This window comes from Halichoerus grypus, chromosome 11, assembly GCF_964656455.1.
Source record: "Halichoerus grypus chromosome 11, mHalGry1.hap1.1, whole genome shotgun sequence".
NCBI classification, from domain to species: domain Eukaryota; kingdom Metazoa; phylum Chordata; class Mammalia; order Carnivora; family Phocidae; genus Halichoerus; species Halichoerus grypus.
In genome coordinates, this window is record NC_135722.1 from 73,741,149 (window position 1) to 73,762,737 (window position 21,589).

The 21,589-nt window shown below is 37.9% G+C and overlaps 1 protein-coding gene across 4 annotated transcripts in view; it reads left to right on the forward strand.

Annotated features, from left to right (window-relative positions):
• DEUP1 (deuterosome assembly protein 1) overlaps nt 1–21,589 on the forward strand; it is an 81,881-nt gene that overhangs the window by 30,484 nt on the left and 29,808 nt on the right. For 3 of the 4 annotated variants that reach the window (XM_078058682.1, XM_078058683.1, XM_078058684.1), the window contains 3 exons: nt 6,142–6,384; nt 14,008–14,153; nt 17,330–17,435. In XM_078058682.1, coding sequence (XP_077914808.1) covers nt 6,142–6,384; nt 14,008–14,153; nt 17,330–17,435 — 495 coding nt within the window. Of the gene's footprint in view, nt 1–4,056; nt 4,171–6,141; nt 6,385–14,007; nt 14,154–17,329; nt 17,436–21,589 lie in introns of all 4 variants that reach the window. The other variant, XM_078058685.1, reaches the window with a different exon arrangement.

Below are 21,589 nucleotides of genomic sequence, written 5' to 3' on the forward strand. Positions count from 1 at the left end.
CTTAGTGTCTTTCATGCGTGGTCAGGGTTGATTTCTGCAGCTGTGGTGGACTGGCCGTGTCCGCCGCGCACCGTGGCACGCACAGCTGTGGTAACAAACACCATTACAAATCAGCTTCTCATTCACTGTATTTTCTTACTGCACCTTCCCTTTAGGCACTTAGCGAATTAAAACATCACTTTGATTTATGCATCTTTTATACAGATCAGCATTTTGGAGAGCCAAAAAAAAAAAAAATAGAGTTCAAAGAAACTGCAGATGTTGAGTGAAATTGAAGGACATCCCTGGGGTCCGTTAAATTGAATATCTAATAAATCTTTTAATGGCTATTTAACTATTAGGTACTTAAATCCCAAGGAAGCCTCATAACAGTTTTTGGAACAGGGCTTGGCATTTCAGGGTTTTTTTCTTAAAGAGGTAGTGCCACTCCAAGAGAGCCAGTATACATCACCCAGAGCTTCTGAGATCTGTGTCCCTAAAAAGGCTTACTGTTCACGGATGCACTTATTTTTATCCCTTAACTTCCCAACCTTGGAAAAAACAAACCCGCTATTTTTCATCCCCGTGCTCTTGAGCACTCCTGGTAGAAGTCATGTAACAGCAGATAGATTCTACTATAAATTCCTGTTCTCTAACCTGAGCCCAGTTACTAGGACTTCCATTATTGTTCATTAATTGACCTCAAGTTAGCCCACTCCGTTCCTTCTTTTGTTCTCAAGCCCTAAATCCCAGCATCCCTCTCACCATCCCCAGCCAATGAGTTCCCTTTCTTCTTTTTAAGATTTTTTATTTATTTTTTAAAAGAGGAAAAAACAGCAAGAGAGGGAACACAAGCAGGGGGAGTGGGAGAGGGAGAAGCAGGCTTCCCGCTGAGCAGGGAGCCCGATGTGGGGCTCGATCCCAGGACCCTGGGATCACAACCCGAGCCGAAGGCACATGCCCAACAACGGAGCCACCCAGGTGCCCCAAGTTCCCTTTCTTCTACTTCTCCGACAGATAATGGTTGGCCTCTCCCAGTCACCCAGGTAGATACTTAGGAATCTTTGATCAGTTCCTTTCTCTTACTCCTCATATTCCAGCCCAGATTTGCCCCTTTCCCTGGTATCCTGCCTCTTACCTCCTTCCTCCTATCTAATTGTCGTTGCCCCGTTTGATTTTCATCATTTTACTCTTCAATTCACAGACCTCAAACTTTCCCTCCAAAATATCTTTAAAAGAAGAAAGAAAATCTAGGATCATAGTCCTAAAACCAGCCTGTTGCAAGAACTTTGCTGGAAGGCTTGGGTTTTAGCTTTTAAATTCCTGTATTCTACTGAATAATATGTTGTTGTTTTTTTTAAATACAAAATTACTACTGCTTAGTAAAATTGACTCTACAGGAAAATGCACCATGTGTAACCACCTGGCTCTTATGATGGTGTGACCAGACTGGCTTCAGAAATATCCTGGTCTCATAGAAGATGCCCAAAGATGTGCACTGTAATGCATATGCTTTCACTGAAAATGCAGAGATCAAGTCACCGATTAGCCTTTTGATTGACTTCTCATGGGGTTTTATGGGACAACCACAGTCATGTAAATTGTATAGCCAAAAAAAAAAAGTCCTGAAAGTAATATTAAATACTTTTTGTGAACACTTTTATATTTAGGGAATGAAATATTTACATAAAATAGATTTCATGAATTTATAGATGAAATTAGTAGCAAAATATGAGCTGGGGCACCTGGGTAGTTTAGTCGATTAAGCGTCCGATTCTTGATTTCGGCTCAGGTCATGATATCAGGGTCATGAGATTGAGCCCCATGTCAGGCTCCATGCTGGGCGTGGAGGCTGCTTGAGATTCTCTCTCTCCCTCTGCCTCTGCCCTGCCCCTCCTCTCCTGCTTATGCTCTATCTCTCTCTAAGACAAAAACAAAAACAAAAAACAAAAAAATCTATATATATGGATATAGATATATATAACCTGATAGGTTTGTACTTATGTAATAATTTTTAAGCACACTGTGTAGGTAGTCTAATCTGTATAATTATGGAGACACTTCATGTACCTGTTTTTACTTAGAGCCATATGAAAAATTAATGTGTAAGAGATGGGCTGTCCCAGTTTTAGTCTACATCTAAGCCTGTTTATGTTTATTCACTGGTATAGTAATAAAGAAGTGGGAAATATCATGTTGATGTGGAAGAACATGACAGTTTATAATTTAAAACACTTCCTGACTGTCTCATTTATTTGCCTTGTGACCTACAGGCAAGTTGTTAGTCTCACAGAGATTTCATTTTTTCCACCAATGAATGGGGTTAAAATACCTTATAGGTGACATTGTGGTTATGGGAGAAAAAATACACATATGTATACATTTAGATGCACACTGAAGCATTTACGGGTGAGAATACATGAGGTCTGGAAGTTGCCTTAAATTCGTCCAACAAAGAAAGGGTGGCGAGAGAGGCAGAATGGAGATGATTAGGTTGATGGTGGTCAGACTGGGTGAAGGGTACACGGGAGTTTTTTAAATCTCTACTTTTATGTAAGTGTGAAATGTTCATACTAAAAAGTTAAAGCCATCTTACAGGTGGAGGTTTGTAGAGTCCCTGACATAGAACCATCACTAAAGAAAAGTTAGTTCCATCTTCCAGTATTTAGTAAAGGGATTAAAAAACATATGTAATAATGGACTTCCCCTAGAAACTCTAATCTTAATGACCCTGACCCACTCTCAGCCTTGAAGACCCAGAAAACCTTTTCCAGCCATGGAGAACTTACTCTGGAGGTTTAGGCAAGTCTACAGACTCTCCGGAACCTGGCGGGGGACAAACTTGTCTCTACAAAAATCCTCCTAAAGGTCCCTAGGTCTCTGTATGGTCCCATAACTACTGGATATATTGTGCTGGCTTGAAACCAGTCTTGAAACCAATACATCTGTAAGATCAAGAAAGCCAGGACTGTTGTGAGCATTGCTGGTATGTCTGTGACCCATATTTCTAGCCTGCTTGGCCTCATTCTTGACCTCATTTCTACCTGTTGTAGAATTTGTAAAGAATTGAGGTTACTGCCCCTGCCTCCTCTTAAAGCATGCTGGGAAATACTTTTCAAGATTGAGATTGTTGGGTGGGTGTTGCTAAATATTAGTATTAACTGAAAGATATGAACCATGTAAGTCAACTTTGCCCATATTTTGAATTCTGACTCCAAAGACTCCCTCCAAAATTAAAAGTAAACAGGAATTTTAAAAATCTGCATTGTACTAATTTGAAATATTAGCTATTTTGTACAAGAGCCTAGTTTTGTAAATTTGTCACTATTATTGAAGACCCTGTTTTCGTGTACCTAATTTTAAATTGTTGAATGTCAGAATCAAAGTCAATAACTTTATATGAACTGTTTCCATTTATCTTAATAAATATGGTCTATTTATCATAAGGTATTATCATATATTTAAAAGGGGCCTAGCCACATTTTTCCAACCTTATGACCACCACTCAATTTCAGGTCATCTTTAATTACTGTAAGGGGCTTCCTAATTTATAGCCTTCCTTGAATGATTAATTCCCAAAACCATATCCTTTCCTTGTGTTAAGTTGTGAGCGTTCATGTTCTACGAATATACTACTTTGAACAAAAACTTGTAGAACCAAGTGTGTTGTATCAAGCTCATTCCACCACTTCTTCCCCAGGGTAGCTCTGCTGGTATCCTAAATTAGGCCTAAATTAGATGGTTGTTCTGTTCCCCAGAATGAGTTGATTTTGGCTTTACCTTGGACAGTAGTTTTGAAAACCACAAGGGGACAAAGTCACCAAATCAGTCAAAGCCTTATCCCATAAAAACAAACAAACAAAATTAAGGATATAGGTTCGGTGACAAGAATCGGAAGCTGTTATCTAGTAATAAATCCAGGATGAGTGATTTAATATTTATTTTGTTTTCCAAATGGGGAAAGAATGAATGTAGTTGTTTAGAGTAAAGATGTGCAAATGAAAGAAGCCTTACTCATTGTGTTTTTAAGTGAATAATTTTCTTCAATTTATGTTTGTCCCTCCACTTTTTTAAAAGGAATTTAGAGCAAAGTCAAGAGAATGGGACAAGCAAGAGATACTATATCAGACTCATCTGGTTTCTTTAGATGCTCAACAAAAATTATTATCTGAGAAGTGTAATCAATTTCAGGTACATTACCTAATACTATCCTCTTAGAAAAAATCAGAGGTTAACTATTACTATCTTTATAATCAATCTTATTGCAGATGGAAATGCCAACCAAGGGAAAATAACCAGAGTAGGTCTAACACTGGGTAAAGTCGCAAGTGCATGAAAATTTGTAATGGTGAATTTAGTCTACATGTCTCAAAGGATGGTACTTTTAAAAGTGACCATTGTTATTATATCATTAAATAATGTATGTGTTTGCATGTCTATGGGCTAGTTGCTTAGAAAGTCTAAGATTGCTTGGTTCCTGACCTCAAGAACCTTACAGCTTAGAGTAGAGATAACACATGTCCATATTTACAGATAATTAATGGCAAGCAAATGGGAAATCTTTTTAGAGTTCAGAGGAGTAAGGGAAAAATTTGGGCTGAGATAGGAAATATCCTCCAGCAGGAGTAGGACTGGGGCTGGCCCTTGAAGAATGGATGTATTTTGAGACTGTATTTTGGATGGTGGAAGTACCAGGAGCAAAATCACTGAAGCAAGAGAGCAAAAGGCAAATTCTGGGTTTCGAAAATGGGCCAATTGGCTGGGAGTCCCTGTGGAAAGCAAGGAACGGTAGGAGATGGTAAGCCTGGTGAGTTGAATACAGATTATAATAAGCCTTAAAGTCTTGGCCAAGGCATTTGGAATTTTTATTAATGCCAGTGAGAAACTATGGTTTTTGTTTGATTTGGGTTTTGTTTCTTATTTTTCATTCTTTACGTTACTTAAATTACCTAAGTTATATATGTTCTCTGAATCTAACAATACAAAATAATCCAATGTAAAATTAATAGCGTCATCTTCTCCATTCTTATCAATTTAATACAAAATAGGTGTTTTTCTTTCCATACTTTTTCTTTTGTTTGTACAAACATGTAAAGTATGTATTTGGGGGAAGTTGTATATTTTTTCCTTTTTAAAATTTTGTTGTTTTACTTAATAATTATCCTTCCTCATGAATATTCTTTCAAGTCATTACCTAATTCTGCATAATATTTAATAGAATTTTGTTTCTATTACCATATATATCATAGTACATTGTACCTATACCTTAATTCTTCCAATCATTTCCTTATTGATGAACATTCAAGTTGTTTCTAGTTTTTTTGCTATTATAATACTGTAATAAATATCCTTGTACATACATCTTCAAATGTTATTATTTTTCTTTTGTTAGATTAAAAATCCTAGAAATGATTCTTGAGCCAAAGAGTATTATGTCCATTCAAATTTTTTAAATAAATACTAGCTAGCATATTACTTCCCAAAAGGTTATAGTAATTTCCATTCATGAACAGTCTATGGGGTACTCGTACTTTCACCAACATGGAATGTTATCAGTCTTTTGATTTTTACCAACTTGGACTGATAGCAGAATGGCTTGATTTGTTTTGCATTTCTCTGACTACTTGTAAGAGCATCTCTTCCTATCCTTCTTAGTCTTTTCCATTTCCTTTTCTGTGAATTGCCTGTTTATAAATTTTGCCAATTCTTCTTTTGTGTTGTTTCTCTTTTTCTTATGAATGTGTAGAAGTTTTTGTACATTAAGAATTATTAACCCTTGTTATATGTGTTGACAACTCTTTCCTACAATCTGTCTTTGTTTAATTTTATTTTTCATCCTATAGACCTTTTCAACTATTGTGTAATTGTATCCACGATTTTCCTCTTCTGAACATTTTTTCTTGCTTAATAAGATTTCCCTACTCTAAGCCCCCTCCCCTACTCTATGTCTGCTCTGAGGTTCTACAAATATATTTTCTCTTTACATCATCGAAATTGAGGTTTTAGAAAAAAACACAAGACTGAATTACAAAGAGCGAAGCTCCATTATAAACATATTGAAAAATATTTCTCCCAAGTCTTTTCTGTCATTCTTGAATGTTGTTTATGGAAGCTTAAATACAATGTTCTCCGTTTCATCGACACAGTCTTAATTTTTCTCAGAAACAGGCACAAAGTTACCAAACTCAACTCAGTGGTAAAAAACAGTGCACAGAAGACAACAGCTCGGAAGATCCTCAGTTGATGTGTGACCTGGATCACAGTTGTGAAGCCAGTGAAAGAGATGAGTTCATTATTGAAAAACTAAAGTCAGCTGTGAGTGAAATAGCATTAAGCAGGAATAAGTTACAAGATGAAAATCAGAAGCTTTTACAAGAACTGAAGATGTACCAAAGACAGTGCCAGGTGATTATTTTACAACTGATACTGTCCATGAGTTGTAGAAATCATGACTGAGCAGGTATATGGATTAGGAAGCTAACTTTCTATTCCATGTGTAAATTCATTTCCTAGTTCCTCTTAGTAAGTAATTCTCACTCGATGAGTAAATGCGGCAGTCCCATAGATGCTATCCCCCACCAGAGTGAACGTGAGTTCTACAGCAGTATAGAATGATGCATTACCAGGATAGAACAGTGCTCACTGACAGACCCCGGGGCCTAACACCTGTGGCCCTCTGGCCCCATGCCGCCCTGTGTCCCCGCGATTCTCTCTGACCCTGTGCCTCCTGGACTTGCAGGATTCCTGGGTTGGAGATCCAGGAGATCAGTAAGGGTTCAACAATCTGATTACCTCAGTGAGAGGCACGGAGGTCACTCCCTGGGATTTATCACTGTTCACTTTACCATGATCATTTGCCAAGTAGCCTGAGGTTCGGGGTTTTTTGTTCATTTGTTTGTTTTTAGGTAATCTCTACGTTGGCAAATGCGATTGCTGGTTTTTCTAAGCATTAATTTTCTTCTTACCCCAATGGTCTTGTCTGTCTCTTCCTTCCTCCCTCCCTTCCTCCTTCCTTCCTCCCCCCCTCCCTTCCTTCTTTCCTCCTCCTTTCTTTCTTTCTTTCTTTCTTTCTTTCTTTCTTTCTTTCTTGTTTACTTCTGTATCACTAAGAAAGTAATACAGCATACATCAAAATTGGTCATTACCCATTTCTTTACTAAATATATATTTCTTATTCATGGATATCCCAGTTAGTTGACACATTCTATAGTTTTATCCCCCGTTTTGGTCTTATCTCCCACCTACAAGCATTCAGCCCTTTTCTACCATGTCGAACATGTCAGCTGGCCCATTCTCAGTCCCTCTCTGTCCCTTCCTCACGCTGAGATATACTTCGGACGCCACTATCTGAGCGGACTTCCACTTCTTTAAGACATTCCTCAGGATCTTCTACCACTTAAACTCCCAGGGTCATTTTTTCGTCTTGCGCCAACTCCTCATCCTCCCATCCCGCCGCGTTATATATGGGATTAGTTCTTTTATTTCTTTCTCTTCCAACATCTACTCTCCATGTTCCTCTTTCTCCATGTCTGTAGGGGGCCGAACACAAGGCTCCCAGCTTCTCTGCTTCCATGGCGTTTCTAAGAGAAGGACACCTCCTCCATCCCCAAATCCAGCTTCATGTGGGGAGGGGGGTGTTATTCTAATACAAATCAGAATATATGTTAACAAACAAAGCAAGCTAAACCACAAATCCTAAGTGCTGAACAAGCCACAAATTGTCTAGAAATAGGGGAGGTACTGATGGTGTTTTCTCCAGCTTTGCTGTAACGTAGGTAAGACTAGCCCTTACTCTTCTACTCGAGAGGCTGTCAGGTGGCTTCCGTGTGTTCAGTTTGCCCGTCAGCCTACCCGGTCCCTTCAGAGGGGCTTGCAGGACCTCTGCTTCTGAGGAGATTTTTCTCTCAGGGGCTTCCTTTTCCATCTCCCTGGGCCTGGGACAACTGGTCATGCCTCTGGCGTTTATTTCAAGACATTCTGCAGCTGTCTTTGAACTGCCAGAGTCTGCACCAGGATCACAATCAATAAGTAAGTAGAGTGTGTTTGTGGGTCGTTCCCACATTTTCTGCCCTGGGCTTTAGGTCATCCAGCACAGACTGAGGAGTCGGTCCTCTTTGTCCTTTTTCGAGGTCTTTTTGGTTCTGGTCCCCAGAAATCTATTTTCTGTTCTGTTCTCTTTAGTTTGCCCTAAACATATTTCATGAATGAGCCCAGTTATGAAGTCTGCTTGTATGCTTCGGTGAGGCTCAGCTTCTTCACTAACGTCAGTTCCTCTTAATCTCACCAAAAGAATTTTGTTTGGACCTATTACAGCATCCAAGAACATCCTTTTTTATAGGCTGAGGTTCAGCTTTTGGTTCTTTGGCTCACTTGTAAAATAGAAATGGCTACTCTTACCCTGTATTCTAGAAAGAGCCTCTGTTTCCCTCTCTTGGCAGCATGACTGACTTTCTCTGTCATGCTTTCCTAGACCAGCCCCATCTTTCTCCTTCTCAGAACTTTTTTATATTTTTCCAGGAAGGAAGTTGGAGAATCTGGTTAAAAGAAAGAATGTTGCAAATAGAGGAAGAGTGTACATTGAGAAACATTAATAAATTAACATTCCCAGTTCATAATCTCTTCCCTCTCTCCAAGTGAATGCCTTAAACGAATACTTCTCACACGGGCACTCCTATCGACAAGAAGAGAGAAAGTGCAACCAGAGAGTCTGAACGTGTAGCAGGAGGTTAGAGGCCTCAGACTACTTGAAGGCCAAGGCCTCCCTGTCCTTTAGCAATATCATTTAATTGATTTACCCTCCTGACCCAAGTTCAACAGGATATGACTCATCCTCCCGCCCACATAAGGGCTTACATGCACGCACCCTGAGAAGGCTCCGTAGCTCGTCTGGGCTAAGGAAAGTCCATGTTATCCACCTTGACTTTTCCTGATATATACGTATATCAACATACATAATAATTTACTAATATTCCTGAATATATACTAACAAAATAAAAACTCAGCTCCTCATAGAAGCCAATCAGTTGTGAAATATTCTTATTGTTATTTATACCAGAGTTTATAAAATAACAGTATTAGTTGCCCCTAATCGTTATGACTTTCCTTTAAATCAGTGATTCTCTAGTGGAGTGACTTTGCTCCCCAAGTGACACCTGGTGATGCTTGGATATATTTGTGGTTGTCACAACAGGGGAAAGGGATGCTATTGACATCTAGTGCGTAGAGGCCAGACATATTGTTACGCATCCTATAATGCACAAGACAACCCCCGCAACAAAGAATTATCCAGACCAAAGTATAGATAGTGCTGAGGTTGAGAAACCTTGCTTTAAGTTTTGAAATATTATTTTACTCATATTCTTCACCAGTTTTCTACTCTATTTTATGAGGTTTTTCATAGTTAATGATACATTTTAATATGACTGTTATTTATTTTTATTTATATACCAATTTCTATGAGAAAATTTGCCAAAGTTATTTTTACAGATTTGTATTCACTAAACAAAAATAATTTAGTTATTCTTGGATCTAGAAACATTATTAAATTTAAACTAAGAATCTCCATTTTATATTTTACAAAAGAATCACATGTCTTAAAAAACAAACCAAATTATTCTGGAGTATGCTTGACACATAAAAATACGTTAAAGCTTTAATGAAAAGATCTTTAAGAAGTAGTTTGGTTCGGAAACTTCAAGATAGCTAACAGATAAGATTTCTATGCCCAAGGAAACACTACTTGTTTTTGATGCCTGTAGAAGACAAATGCTGAAAATAATGCTTTCATTTGGCCTTTTCCCTGTTTTATTTCCAAATGTGACCTATGTTTCATTCTCTTGCTTTAAAGCAAATACGGAATAAGAAGATATCAATTATTTACTATTTGGTAGCTGATTTGAAGGTTTAAAGGCGAATTTCTAACTAAACAGATGGGCCTTAAACTTGTTTTACAAAATTTGTATTTTACCAAATGGGAATTATTAGAGGTAAATAATCACTTAGCCAGTGCATATATTTAGAAAGAAGTTTCTCTTCTCTTTTTGCAAAGACCTGTCATGTGACAGTGCTCCACATCTTGCACATGAATTTAAAAAGACAGCTATTTCAGTTTGAATTACTGTCACTTGTTGTATATAAAATTCTCTTTAGTTTACAACACACGTGAATGCCAGATGCATCTGGATTTTCACATGAATCACATCTTCTCACTTGTCTTTCCACAACTCTGAAATGTGTCAGTATACATATTAATCCCATTGCATATATTTATTTACTATGCTGTACTACACTCACATTTTTTAAATGTGCAGCATTTCCCATTGGAGGTTAATGACAAAAAGAAATTGTTCTGCATTTTTCTAAGAGCTATGCCCCCCAACACGGACCTTTTAGTGTGCTTGTTAGTGGGTCGTTAACGTACTAGAACCACACTGTGCAGTGAAATATAATGCAAGCCACAAATATAATTTAAGTTTTTCTAGTAACCACATCAAAAGAAGACAGAAGACATGGGTGAAATTAATACATAATAGTAATATATTTTACTCAGTCCATCATATATCTAAAGTGTTATCATTTCAACATACAATCAATGTAAAAAGTTATTAATGAAATAATGAGATATTTTCCATTTCTTTTCATACTAAGTCCTCAAAATCTGGTGTGTATTTACACTTACAGCATATCTCCCAATTTGGAAGCCAAGTAGTCACTGGAAATACTTGACCTGTGTTTAGATGTCATAAAATTTACAGTTTAAAAAAGTAGATGTACAGGGGCCCCTGGTTGGCTCAGTCGGTAGAGCATGCAACTCTCGATCTTGAGGCTGTGAATTTGAGCCCCGTGTTGGGGGTCGAGTTTTTAAAAAAAGGTAGATTTACGTACCTAAGTTGTTCCAAAGAAACTTGAGAGTGTTTTAGTCACTGAATCAGGTACCAAAGAGTCACTTTCCTAAATATTTGCATCCACAGTGACAAATAATTAATTTGGCTTTTATGCAAAAGCATGCCAATTTTAAAGCTACATCTAAGTTAAACAAATTCACTAATCTGTGTCAACTCAGTATTATTAACATTGAATTCAAAGGGATATTGCATAAGTCAAAAAACAACTCTCAATTTATCTATATCAACAAAGTTTTCTCATACTTTTATAGTCAATTTACATAATTCTGTCAATTATAATTAAAATCTTTTGCGTATTCATTCATGTTAGAAAAACGTGTCAAATCATTATTATTGATTTATATTATGAAAAGTTTCAATTTTGACATAAATTCTCTTACCAGGGTTAGCTAGATCACAAATAAGCTTTTTTTCCTTAGTGACATGGTATCTCCAAATATCAGTCTTATAGGTATTCTTTTCTAATAACAGTAAAGAAATAAACTATTATTATCACATTTTACAGAATTTTAATTAACCCTAGTCCATGGTGACTCTGCATTTCAAATTGGCCCGGAGCTAGGCCCTTTTTATACTCCCCTTCCCTGACTGAAGGAAGACCTAGTTGCCCACATGCAGCTTCAAGTGGTGGCAAATTTGCAAGGCAGGGAGCCCAGATGGTGCCTTCTTCAATTGGCCAAAGTAATGGATGACAGTCACATCAAGTCAATTTGTTTTTCTACTTGCGAATCGATTGTTTCACATTTCTTTTGTTTATTTTGAAATTTTAGGCTCATCTGAAAAATCCCCACTGTTTGAAACAGGGACTTTATCCAAACACACCTTTATCCAAACAAGTTTATTAAATCACCTATTGGAATATATTTATCCTCTTATTTCCAAGTCAGCCCAGGAACTTCTGGGGCTAAAGTATTACAGCGAGGTCCTTCCCCAAACCCAGGTCTCTAGGTCTCCCGGAAAATGTATAAATTTAAGGCTTTGGTTAAAAAAAAAAAAAAAAAAAAAGTTTCTCTGGGAACTCATATGTCCTATACTGTCTGCATAATTATATTTCTAGGCTCTGTGAATTTTGGGGTAAGAATTAATGAATAAGAAAACATATGCCCAAAGCTTGTACATGAAATTTTATAGCAGTGTTATTCATAATGGCCAAAAAGAAGAAACATCAAATGTCCAGCAACTGATGAACTAATAAACAAAAGTGTGGTATATTCATACAATTAAATATTATCCATCACCAAAAAGGAATAAAATATTGATCCATGCTGTAACATGGATGAACCTGGGAAGCATTATGCTGAGTGAAAGAAGCCAGTCGCAAAGACTATGTCCAGAGTGGGTAGTTCCATAGAGACAGAACGTACGTTCGTAGTTGCCAGGGACTAGGGGGAGGGAAAATGGGAAGTGACTACTGATGGGTTTTGGGTTTATTTTGGTTGTGATGAAAATGTTCTGGAATTAGTAGTGATGCCTGCACAATTTCGTGAACATACTAAGTCCACTGAATTATATACTGTAAATGGGTGAATATTATGGTACGTGGATTATATATAAATCTGTTATTGATATATACAGAGTTATCGAACAAATGATTTTTAAAGATGTCCGTAGTGTTTCCTACAGCCTTTATTAGCAGAGAAACCTCCTGCCCTTGTAACACCCCACCCTGTCTTTGCCAATAAACTACAGGGCTGTTTCACTAATGTTGCATGAAACAAATTATTTTTGCATTTTGAATGTTCCAAAAGACCTGGATTTGTCTTTTCTAAAATCTGCCACTTGTAAGCTCTGTGATTCTGGACCAAGTCTGGCCCTCAATTTCCTCATCTACTAAAAGTGGCAATGGATTTGATGACCTGGGTCAGATACATTTAATAAATATTAGTTTCCCTGCATAAGTGAGTAGAAGAAACCTGATGATTTGAAAGGACTCTGCCATAACCTCTCTCCCAGAGAACAGCCAAGTACTGCTGGAGAAAATCACTCATCGGGTCATGGTCACAAATCTCAAATGAGTACTCAACACTGCCAGGAATCCTCTTCTGTTGCTCCAATCAGCTAATTATCCATTTCATTGCAGGCCATTTCAAACCTTCTCCACTCTCAAAAATCACTCCCATGGGCACGCCTGGGTGACTCAGTCAGTTAAGCATCTGCCTTTGGCTCGGGTCATGATCCCAGGGTCCGGGATCGAGCCTGCATCAGGCTCCCACTTAGCAGGGAGTCTGCTTCTTCCTCTGCCCCTCTTCCCCCCACCCCACCCCCGTGCACACTCTCTCTCAAATAAATAAAATCTTTTAAAAAAATCATTCCCTTGCCCCTATCTCCCCTTCTCCTTCTAGTGCCATCTTTTTACTTCACAAGGAAAATAGAAGCCAACAGAGAGCCGCTGTCTTATCTCTCCATATCCAGTTGCATATACTTGTCTACATTCCATCTTCCTTCCTTCTTTCCTTTTGCTTTAGGCAATTCTTCCACCTGGGCTTTGGGACCCACTCCACTTACCTTCCCAAGAACCAACACCATTACTGTTACTCCTCCTCTCTCCTGCCTAGATGCTTTCCAACAGCTTTTAAACTTGCTCAAGCCTCTTATCAACAAAATAAAACACTGGATTCACAGGATTGCTGGTGTTTCTAGTTGCCAGATAAAGTAGGGCTATTACTGGGCAACAGTGGAGCCGTAGACCACGGTTTATAACTCACTGTGTAGGCCAGCTTTGAAATTAGATTCTTCCTGGCTATTGTCTTTAAATTGGGCATTATTGGCATTAATCCAAATTTTACACATTAATATTTTTTACATACCTTTATAATTCTCTCAGACTCACATACAGTGTGCCCGGATTTGTGTGATTAATGATTACTCCTTATCACTAGACTGTAAGCCCACTGAGAACAGAGTCTATGTCTGTAACTTCAGTGTTGAGCACATAATGAGGACTCAGCAAATATTTGTTGAGTAAATGACTGAAGGAATGAAATTCTGTAAGACAGAGCCAACCAAGGACTCGACACCAGTTAATCTGGAATTAGGCTGGTTCATAGATATTAAATGTTTTTAAATATATTGTAATCATGATATCCAAATGTGAGCACTGGACCTGTTTGATGTTTTTATGTAGGCCATGGAAGCAGGACTCTCAGAGGTGAAAAGTGAGTTACAGTCACGTGATGATCTCTTGAGAATTATAGAAATGGAACGATTGCAGCTGCACAGAGAATTATTAAAAATAGGAGAGTGCCAAAATACTCAAGAAAGTAAAAAAAGGTATATTCTTATTCTCAGCAGCCTGAGAGAAACGGTTCAAGACACGATGCCTGAGTATCTTAACAGTTTTATATTTAAAACTAGAATTAAAAGTCTATTTGTTTTGTATTAACATGCTGTTAATTATTGGATAACATTTGGTATTAAAAATAAAATCCATGATTATTTCATCTTCAAAATGAACATGTTTACTTACCTAGATAATTGTATCATATTCTGATTTATAGATACTTACGTATCACAGTGAGTCAGATATTTTCTTGGAACTTTTATTTTTCAGGATATTGTAAAAAAAAGTAGTATAGAGCTGATATTTAATTGTATATATTGATAAATAAGATTTATTCCATATTTTCAAATGCTTTTATTTTGATTGTCTATAAACCTGTTACTAACTTTTTCACTTGTAAATGTTGTATTTCTTTTGGTCTCCATACTCACTACCTTGTCAGTTCCATTAAGGGTTTTGTTAGAACAGGTTTTTTTCCTCTTTTAAAAATCAGACAGATATTGTGTATTCCAGAACCACAGGGAAATGGGACTGCTAAGGATTATGAAATATTTATGCATGTGAGTAGAAAGTCTGACTGTTTGAACCATTCGTTGATGTTCAAATTCTCATTGGAACTTGAATCCTTCTCAGATCTCAAGGCCAATGATAGGATTTTAAAAACTGACTAACCAAATGGTAAGGGATATTTTGTTGAAAGATGATTACCTTGTTTTAAAGGCAATGATTATTTCTTTAAGTTGTAGGACCTGCTCGAATTTTTTTGAGCTCTACACTTAAACAAATGGCAAATTTAGCTTCCTAAAAATGACCTATCTTATGTCTCACCAAGGACGGTAGAATGCCTATTAGCCAGTCAGCATTATAGAGTGCTCCATATGCAAGCTATAGATCATCATCAATGATGATTAATAAATCTACTGGGAAAATATGAGGCGCCAGTGTGGTGAGATGGTGAGAAATGTCTTTGTACTAAGGATGTATATGCCTAAAAACATAAGAAATTTCCTAGAAAAGCAAACCTCTCACACCCTGTGTAACTGTGGTTTTATGGAAGAGCATTGTAGTACTTTCTGTGGATGTGTCTCCCAAGGCCAGTGCTGAATTCCAGACCTTGCCAACTTTCCTTCAAGACATGGCTTCATCTGAAATCTCACAGTTATTCACATATTTGGCCAATACAATTCTGTTGTTGTGCCTAATGCCATTCTTTATTTAAGTTGGTATTTGTTTTGGTCTCCAAACTGTAGCTTTCTTATTTGGAGGGTATTCCTCAGTTCTTCTATTCTGAGATCTGATGGAAAGACAGATAATTTATCTTTTCACAGCTTCCATTGTATTTCAGACTTTGGGCCTAGTCTTCTTAGCCTTCATCTTTCCCATTGAAAGTTTCTCATCCTTTTGGTTTGTTCTCATATGAAGGTGATTCTAGCCTCTTTACTGGTTGGGTTTCTTTCCTTTGGACTCTGTTTCTTCTTTCCAGTTGTATTAAGGTGAAGCAGCCCAGGCTCCTAAGTGCAGTTTTATACACGTAGCATAGTAATGCTTTTATTCATTTTCAGAACCTTTCTCAATAATGCTAAGATTTTGTTAGCTTTTCCTTTTTCTTTAGCTACAGAAGCACCTTGGGCTGATACGTTCTGAGAGTTATTAAAAATAATTCCAACACTCCTTTCGTACATGACAAATGATAATTCCTTTATATATTATTATTAGCATGTTGTATCAGCATAATTATTGTTTTCTCCTTTGAACTTGTCCACATTGACCTTTGACATTTGTTCCAGTCGCTCAGTGAAATTTACGAGACCATCATGAGGTTGTTTTTTGTTGTTGTTGTTCTTTTGTTTTTTCTCAATCAGTTCAGCATTCCACTCCCTGAAATTGCTTAGGAAGAATTGAAAAATAGGAAATGTCATTTTTCACCCCTTTCAAATAAAAGCAAATAAGAAAAATTTAAGACTGATTCTGAAATAATGTTGGAGGAGAATATTGGATACAATGCTCACACTATATTACTGAGTAGGAAACAAAAGGGGACTGAAAAATAATGTGTACTGTACATTCTAACTGTATGGGAAACATGTATTTATACACACATACATAGAAAAAAAGACAATTAATATACACAAAAATGCCAACAATGCTTTTTCCCCGATGATAACATTATAGCAGCATATACTCTGGTACACTCTGTTTTCTACAGTTAACACATATATTTGATAATCAGAAGAAAGGCAACCCGGTCTAGATACAAGTACCTCAAGATATCACTATAAATTTACACCTTTTAAAAGATCCCTTTATTTTCAATGTTTACATCAGTTATTTCTCTATCATTGCTCAGATTTTGTTTTGTGTGGTTTAAGTTTGTGATTTATGGAACCTTTTAAAAAGTTCTTTGGAAATCTGAACTTGTATTCACTTACAGGTAGGCACATTCCTCAAAACGCCAGACTTGACCAGATTAGTCAAGCAATAGAAAGCATGCTACTGTCCTGGCCTGGCTATCTTTATTTTCCGTTTTAATGATTTTTCATTTATCAGCTTTCCTGATCTAGAAGTGAACTTGCTTGTACTTCTCCAAACTTCCTGTAGAAATTGTACTTTTTATACTAGTTTCTGCTTTTCCCCTCTGGTATCCATATGTGATGGCAATTCCACTTTATAAATTAAGCAGCCAAAGAACAGATGTATTTGAGCTTTCTGTGGGTAGACTGTCAGATTTAGTCACTTTGGGTCACTTTTATGGAGTAGTTGCTCCCCTCAGACTTCTCCTGACATGGTTCCTTTCCATGATGTACAAGCAAGTTAGATGTGTTTCCTTTTTTTTTAAGGGGTTCCCAAGCTATCTTATTATAGGAAACAGTCTTCTTATATAAAAATCTTATCTATATATGCAAACCCAGTATTCTGCCAATTTTCAAGACATAATTGAAATTCCATTTTAATTGTTACCTTTTTTTTCACTCAAACCGTTTGCACTCAGTTAAATATGTAAATACTTAGGGGATCTGAATGTATTAGAATTTGCAATCTGGAAGTAGAAATATTTCCAATAAACTAATAATCTATCTCTGCAACCTACAATAGTGTAAATTAACAATATAATCATGAGAGTTTACCAAGTTAAGGTTAATTTTTATTCACATTATTTAATTTGTAGACTTGAATCATCTTATTCACCTTCTACTAAAGAACCAGAAAGGAAAAGGAAAGAGCTGTTTTCAGTGACCCTAGATCAACCAAATCATGAAAAAGAATTGAACAAGGTATGGAAAATAATGGGCTTCATTCTTCCAGGCAGATCTGAAGTCCCTGAACACAAAAGGGGGAAAAAAACCTTCCTTTTCATTCCCTTCTTTTCCCTTCTATATTTTCCCCTAAGATAATAACCTACCAGGCTGCTAATTCCGACATTCTTCTGCGTGATGCTGTAACAAACACAAACCTTAGGTCTTCATTGTGCCACTGGGAGACTGTGGCTTCATTGCAAGTAGCTTATGGCAAGAAGTGTGAGAGCCCAGACTCAGGCCTCCAACCGTCTAGTAGGTACCTAAGCTCGGGGAAGTTGCCTGTGCAAGTTGCTCAGGCTCCTCATTTCTAGGATGGGGGTGGGATCCTTAGCACTTGCCTCATACAACTGTGATGAGGCTTAAAGGGGATACCAATAACCCTGCTACTTAAATAGCACTCCCCATGGGCCAGGAGGGACTCTCTGAGGGCCTAACAAATCTCAGCTCATTGATTCCTCACAACCACCTTATAAGGAAGGTACTAATACTATCTTTTTTTTACATTTGATGACATTGAGGCACAGAGAAGTTGGGTAATTTCCCCCAATATTACACAGCTACTGGGCAGCAGAGGTCAGGTTCAGATCCAGGCAATCTGACTCCAGAGCTCATACTCTTCCCTTAAGTTAAAATCCATTTAAAAAATGCATATAAAGAGCTTAGAACAGGGCCTTCCTAGCTCAGAGGAGGCGCCTAGTGAGGGAAGGCTGCTACTGTTATTGGTTACCTTTTGTCCCTGAGCACCTAACCCATGCCAGGTAATCTGCCAGGAGCTAGGAACACAAGGATGAATAAGCCTGGGCCCTGTCCTAGAAAACCTGTGGTTTTCAACTCTCTACAAAAAGTATATTCTCTTCTCCCTCTAGCAAAATCCAGTAGGGGCTTCCTTTCCATGAGCTTATCATGGCTACTACCCACATCTCTGGTCTTTGGGTTTGAGGATCACACCTAAATATTCAATGTTATATGATCTAAACCGTTGTTAAAAGTAGGGAAAACCTGGACATGGCTTCGAATCATCATCTATCCCAGCACAGAGCCTGACATACAAAAGTGAAAATAAATATTTGGAGAACAAATGAATCAATATCAAGGTGAAGGTCTCCCATAATTGTATCGGCTCATAAATTCAGTGGCCATTTGTATAAATTCAACATATATTTATTGAGCATCTAGTAGGACTACAGCTATTCTGCTTGTTTTTGTAGGAAATGCAGTGATGCAAAAGACAAATCCTGTCTCCCACCGAGCTGACTGTCAAGTAGCTTTAAATTAAGTGTAGAAAAGTTGTTATGAATTAATGATCATTTTCCTTTTATTTTTCACATCATCCCATGAAATTGATTTCACTGCTATTTAAACATATAACTTTAAAAAACTCTTTCTTTGCTGGTATCCCCAATGAAGGCATTATGATACAAAGGTTGATTAAAGCCACCTGAAGTATAGTTACACTGTTCTTAACCTCATACACTCAGTAACACTTTGAATAACAAGGAATCTACTGACATCGCATAGTTTCAATATGGAAGGAGAGAATACTAGGCACAAATTCTCTTCATAGGCTCTTGGAGACCTCTAGATAATGCACTGCTGTGCAGAAAAGGTAACAAATGAATTGTGTATAAATAGCTATAGCTCCCAGGAAGTGTTTTTGGAGAGCATTTTCGTTCTCTTGTAATAAAAGCAACAAGAACCATGTATTAGGAATCTTGCAAGTGTTTTATTTCTTTCTCTTTTTTCAGTGTAGAACTATTTTTGTCATGTACTTCGTGATAAAATTGACATTTTTAATAAAGCCAAAAGTCATTTAGAGCTCGGTAAATTAATCTCATTTAGAGGGAAGCTTTGCAGTAGAGCATGTTGTTTTAATATCTAAATGCTCTGAAAGTAATAAAAACAGTTTACTCCTTTTTCATAATAGTATATTCATTTTTTTTTACATTTTGAAAGTTCCATTTTAAGGGAAACTGTTAACTACACAACAGGGATGCAATCAGCAAAATCCAAACTGGGATAAACCACAGAAGAACCCCGTTGTTTCATCAAATAAATTGTAAAGAAAAAAATCAGAGAAGACTGGAGATGAAAGGAGACTTGTAACACTGTCCTTGGGGTGAGGGTATTTTGTACTCTTCTCTCCCAGTCTTCCCTTTTGCTCCTAGGAGCTGGATAACTTGGGCCCAGTCCATTCCCTTCCCTGGGAGTCTTTTTTTCTCTCTCTCTCTCATCTGTTCAATGATGGGGTTGGGGTTGGACCATGAGACCCCTAAGGTCATGTCCAACTCTGAAACTTTTTTTTTTTAAGGGGCAGAGAGAGAGGCAGCGGGAGAGGGAGAAAGAGAATCTTAAGCAGGCTCCATGCCCAGTGCAGAGCCCAACATGGGGCTCGATCTCACGACCCTGAGGTCATGACCTGAGCCAAAATCAAGAGTCAGATGCTTAACCGACTGAGTCACCCAGGTGCCCCCCAACTCTGAAACTCTAAAAATATTAATAATAGGAATAGAATCACATGAGGGGTTGGTGGTATAGAGCTGAGGACAGATCAGGTCTTCCTTCGGGACATGCATCCTTTCCACATTAGGTCATCCCACGCTAGCTTTTTCCACTGTGTGAACAACCTTCCAGGGTTCAGCTCATAGGGGTTACGTAGCACGGTGGGTAAGGTCTTAGAATCAGACTGCCTATCGCCAGGAATGTGACTGTGAAAAGTTACGTACTTAACTTCTCATTCCGCAAAATAGAGAACTGTTGCTGGGATTAAATGAGATGATGTATGTAGACTACATAGAACACGCACAAACACACACAAAAGAGGGGCTTTATAAAGATATGAGCCAGTCCCCATATTTAGATCCCAATTCAGATAAACAAAAAACATTCATTACAGTCCTGATACATTTTTAAATTTGAATACTTCCTGGATATTTGATGATATTGAGGAATTGCTAATATTTTTAAGATCTTATATTGGTGTTCTGGCTATGTTAAAAAAAGAAAGAGTGCCCTTATTCTTTTACAGATAGATCCTGAAATCTTTAAAGATTAAATGAAAAAAAAAAAATCAATTTTAGAAGTAAGTGCCCTGAGGAAATTCATTTAAATCTCTTCATGGATGGGCTCCGTTAAACTCTCCAGCCTTATTTCTCACAACACGCCGCGTCCCAGCCACCCGAGACTCGTCTTGCTTCACTGGGCGTGCATTCTTTCATCCCCAGAGTCTTCCCTGCACTCGTTGCCCTGGGTCCTTCTCCATGCCTGCCTTCCATCTGGCTTCCATTCGTCCTTCAGTATTTGTCTGATGTCCACCCCCCCTCTGGGAAGCCCATCCTGACATCCCCAGGCTGGGTTAAGGACCCCTCCACCACATACCGCTGACGTGGATTGCTACTCTGTGTTGTAACTGTTGATTTTTGTTTCCCCCAATGGACTATGATTTTCTTGAGATTGCTGACTATTCACTTTATCTTCAAATCTCAAGAATTAGAGACAGTGAATGATTTCTAGAAAGGTGGTAAGAGGCTGGATCAAGACAGTAGTAGTAGAAATGGAGAGCAGAGGAGAGATTTAGAAGTTGAAGTGCAAGGGACAGAATTTGCTGCCTGAGTGCAGTCGGCACAACAAGGGTAGGGAGGAGCCCAAGCTGATCCAAAGGTTGCTGACGGGGAAGGCCTAACCTGCTTAGGAACAAGGGACTCCACAGGCTTAAGGGCAGGGAGGTGATGCATTTTCAGACACACATTAAGTTTGAAATTTATTATAACATGATTCTGAAAAACATACTGTTTAGTCATAAACAGTACACACAAGTTAGTCAAAAAGGCACTGAATTTAAAGCTAAGAGTCCTAGGTTCTAGTCCCAGCTCTGCCAGTTAATAGCTTTATGACCTTGAGCAAGTCACTTAACCTTTCTCGGCCAGTTTTTTCTCCCTAAAAACATGCTTGGTCCATCCGCCTCTGGTTAGTGGGTCTAAGGCTTTTCCACCACGCATTCTGCAGTGGTCGTTTGACGGGTATGAAGTTCCAGCACAGTGTCTATAGTTGACGCTTGAAATTTTAAGAGGGTAGATCCCATGTTAAGTGTTCTTACCACACACACACAAATTTAAAGCAAAAAAAGGAACACA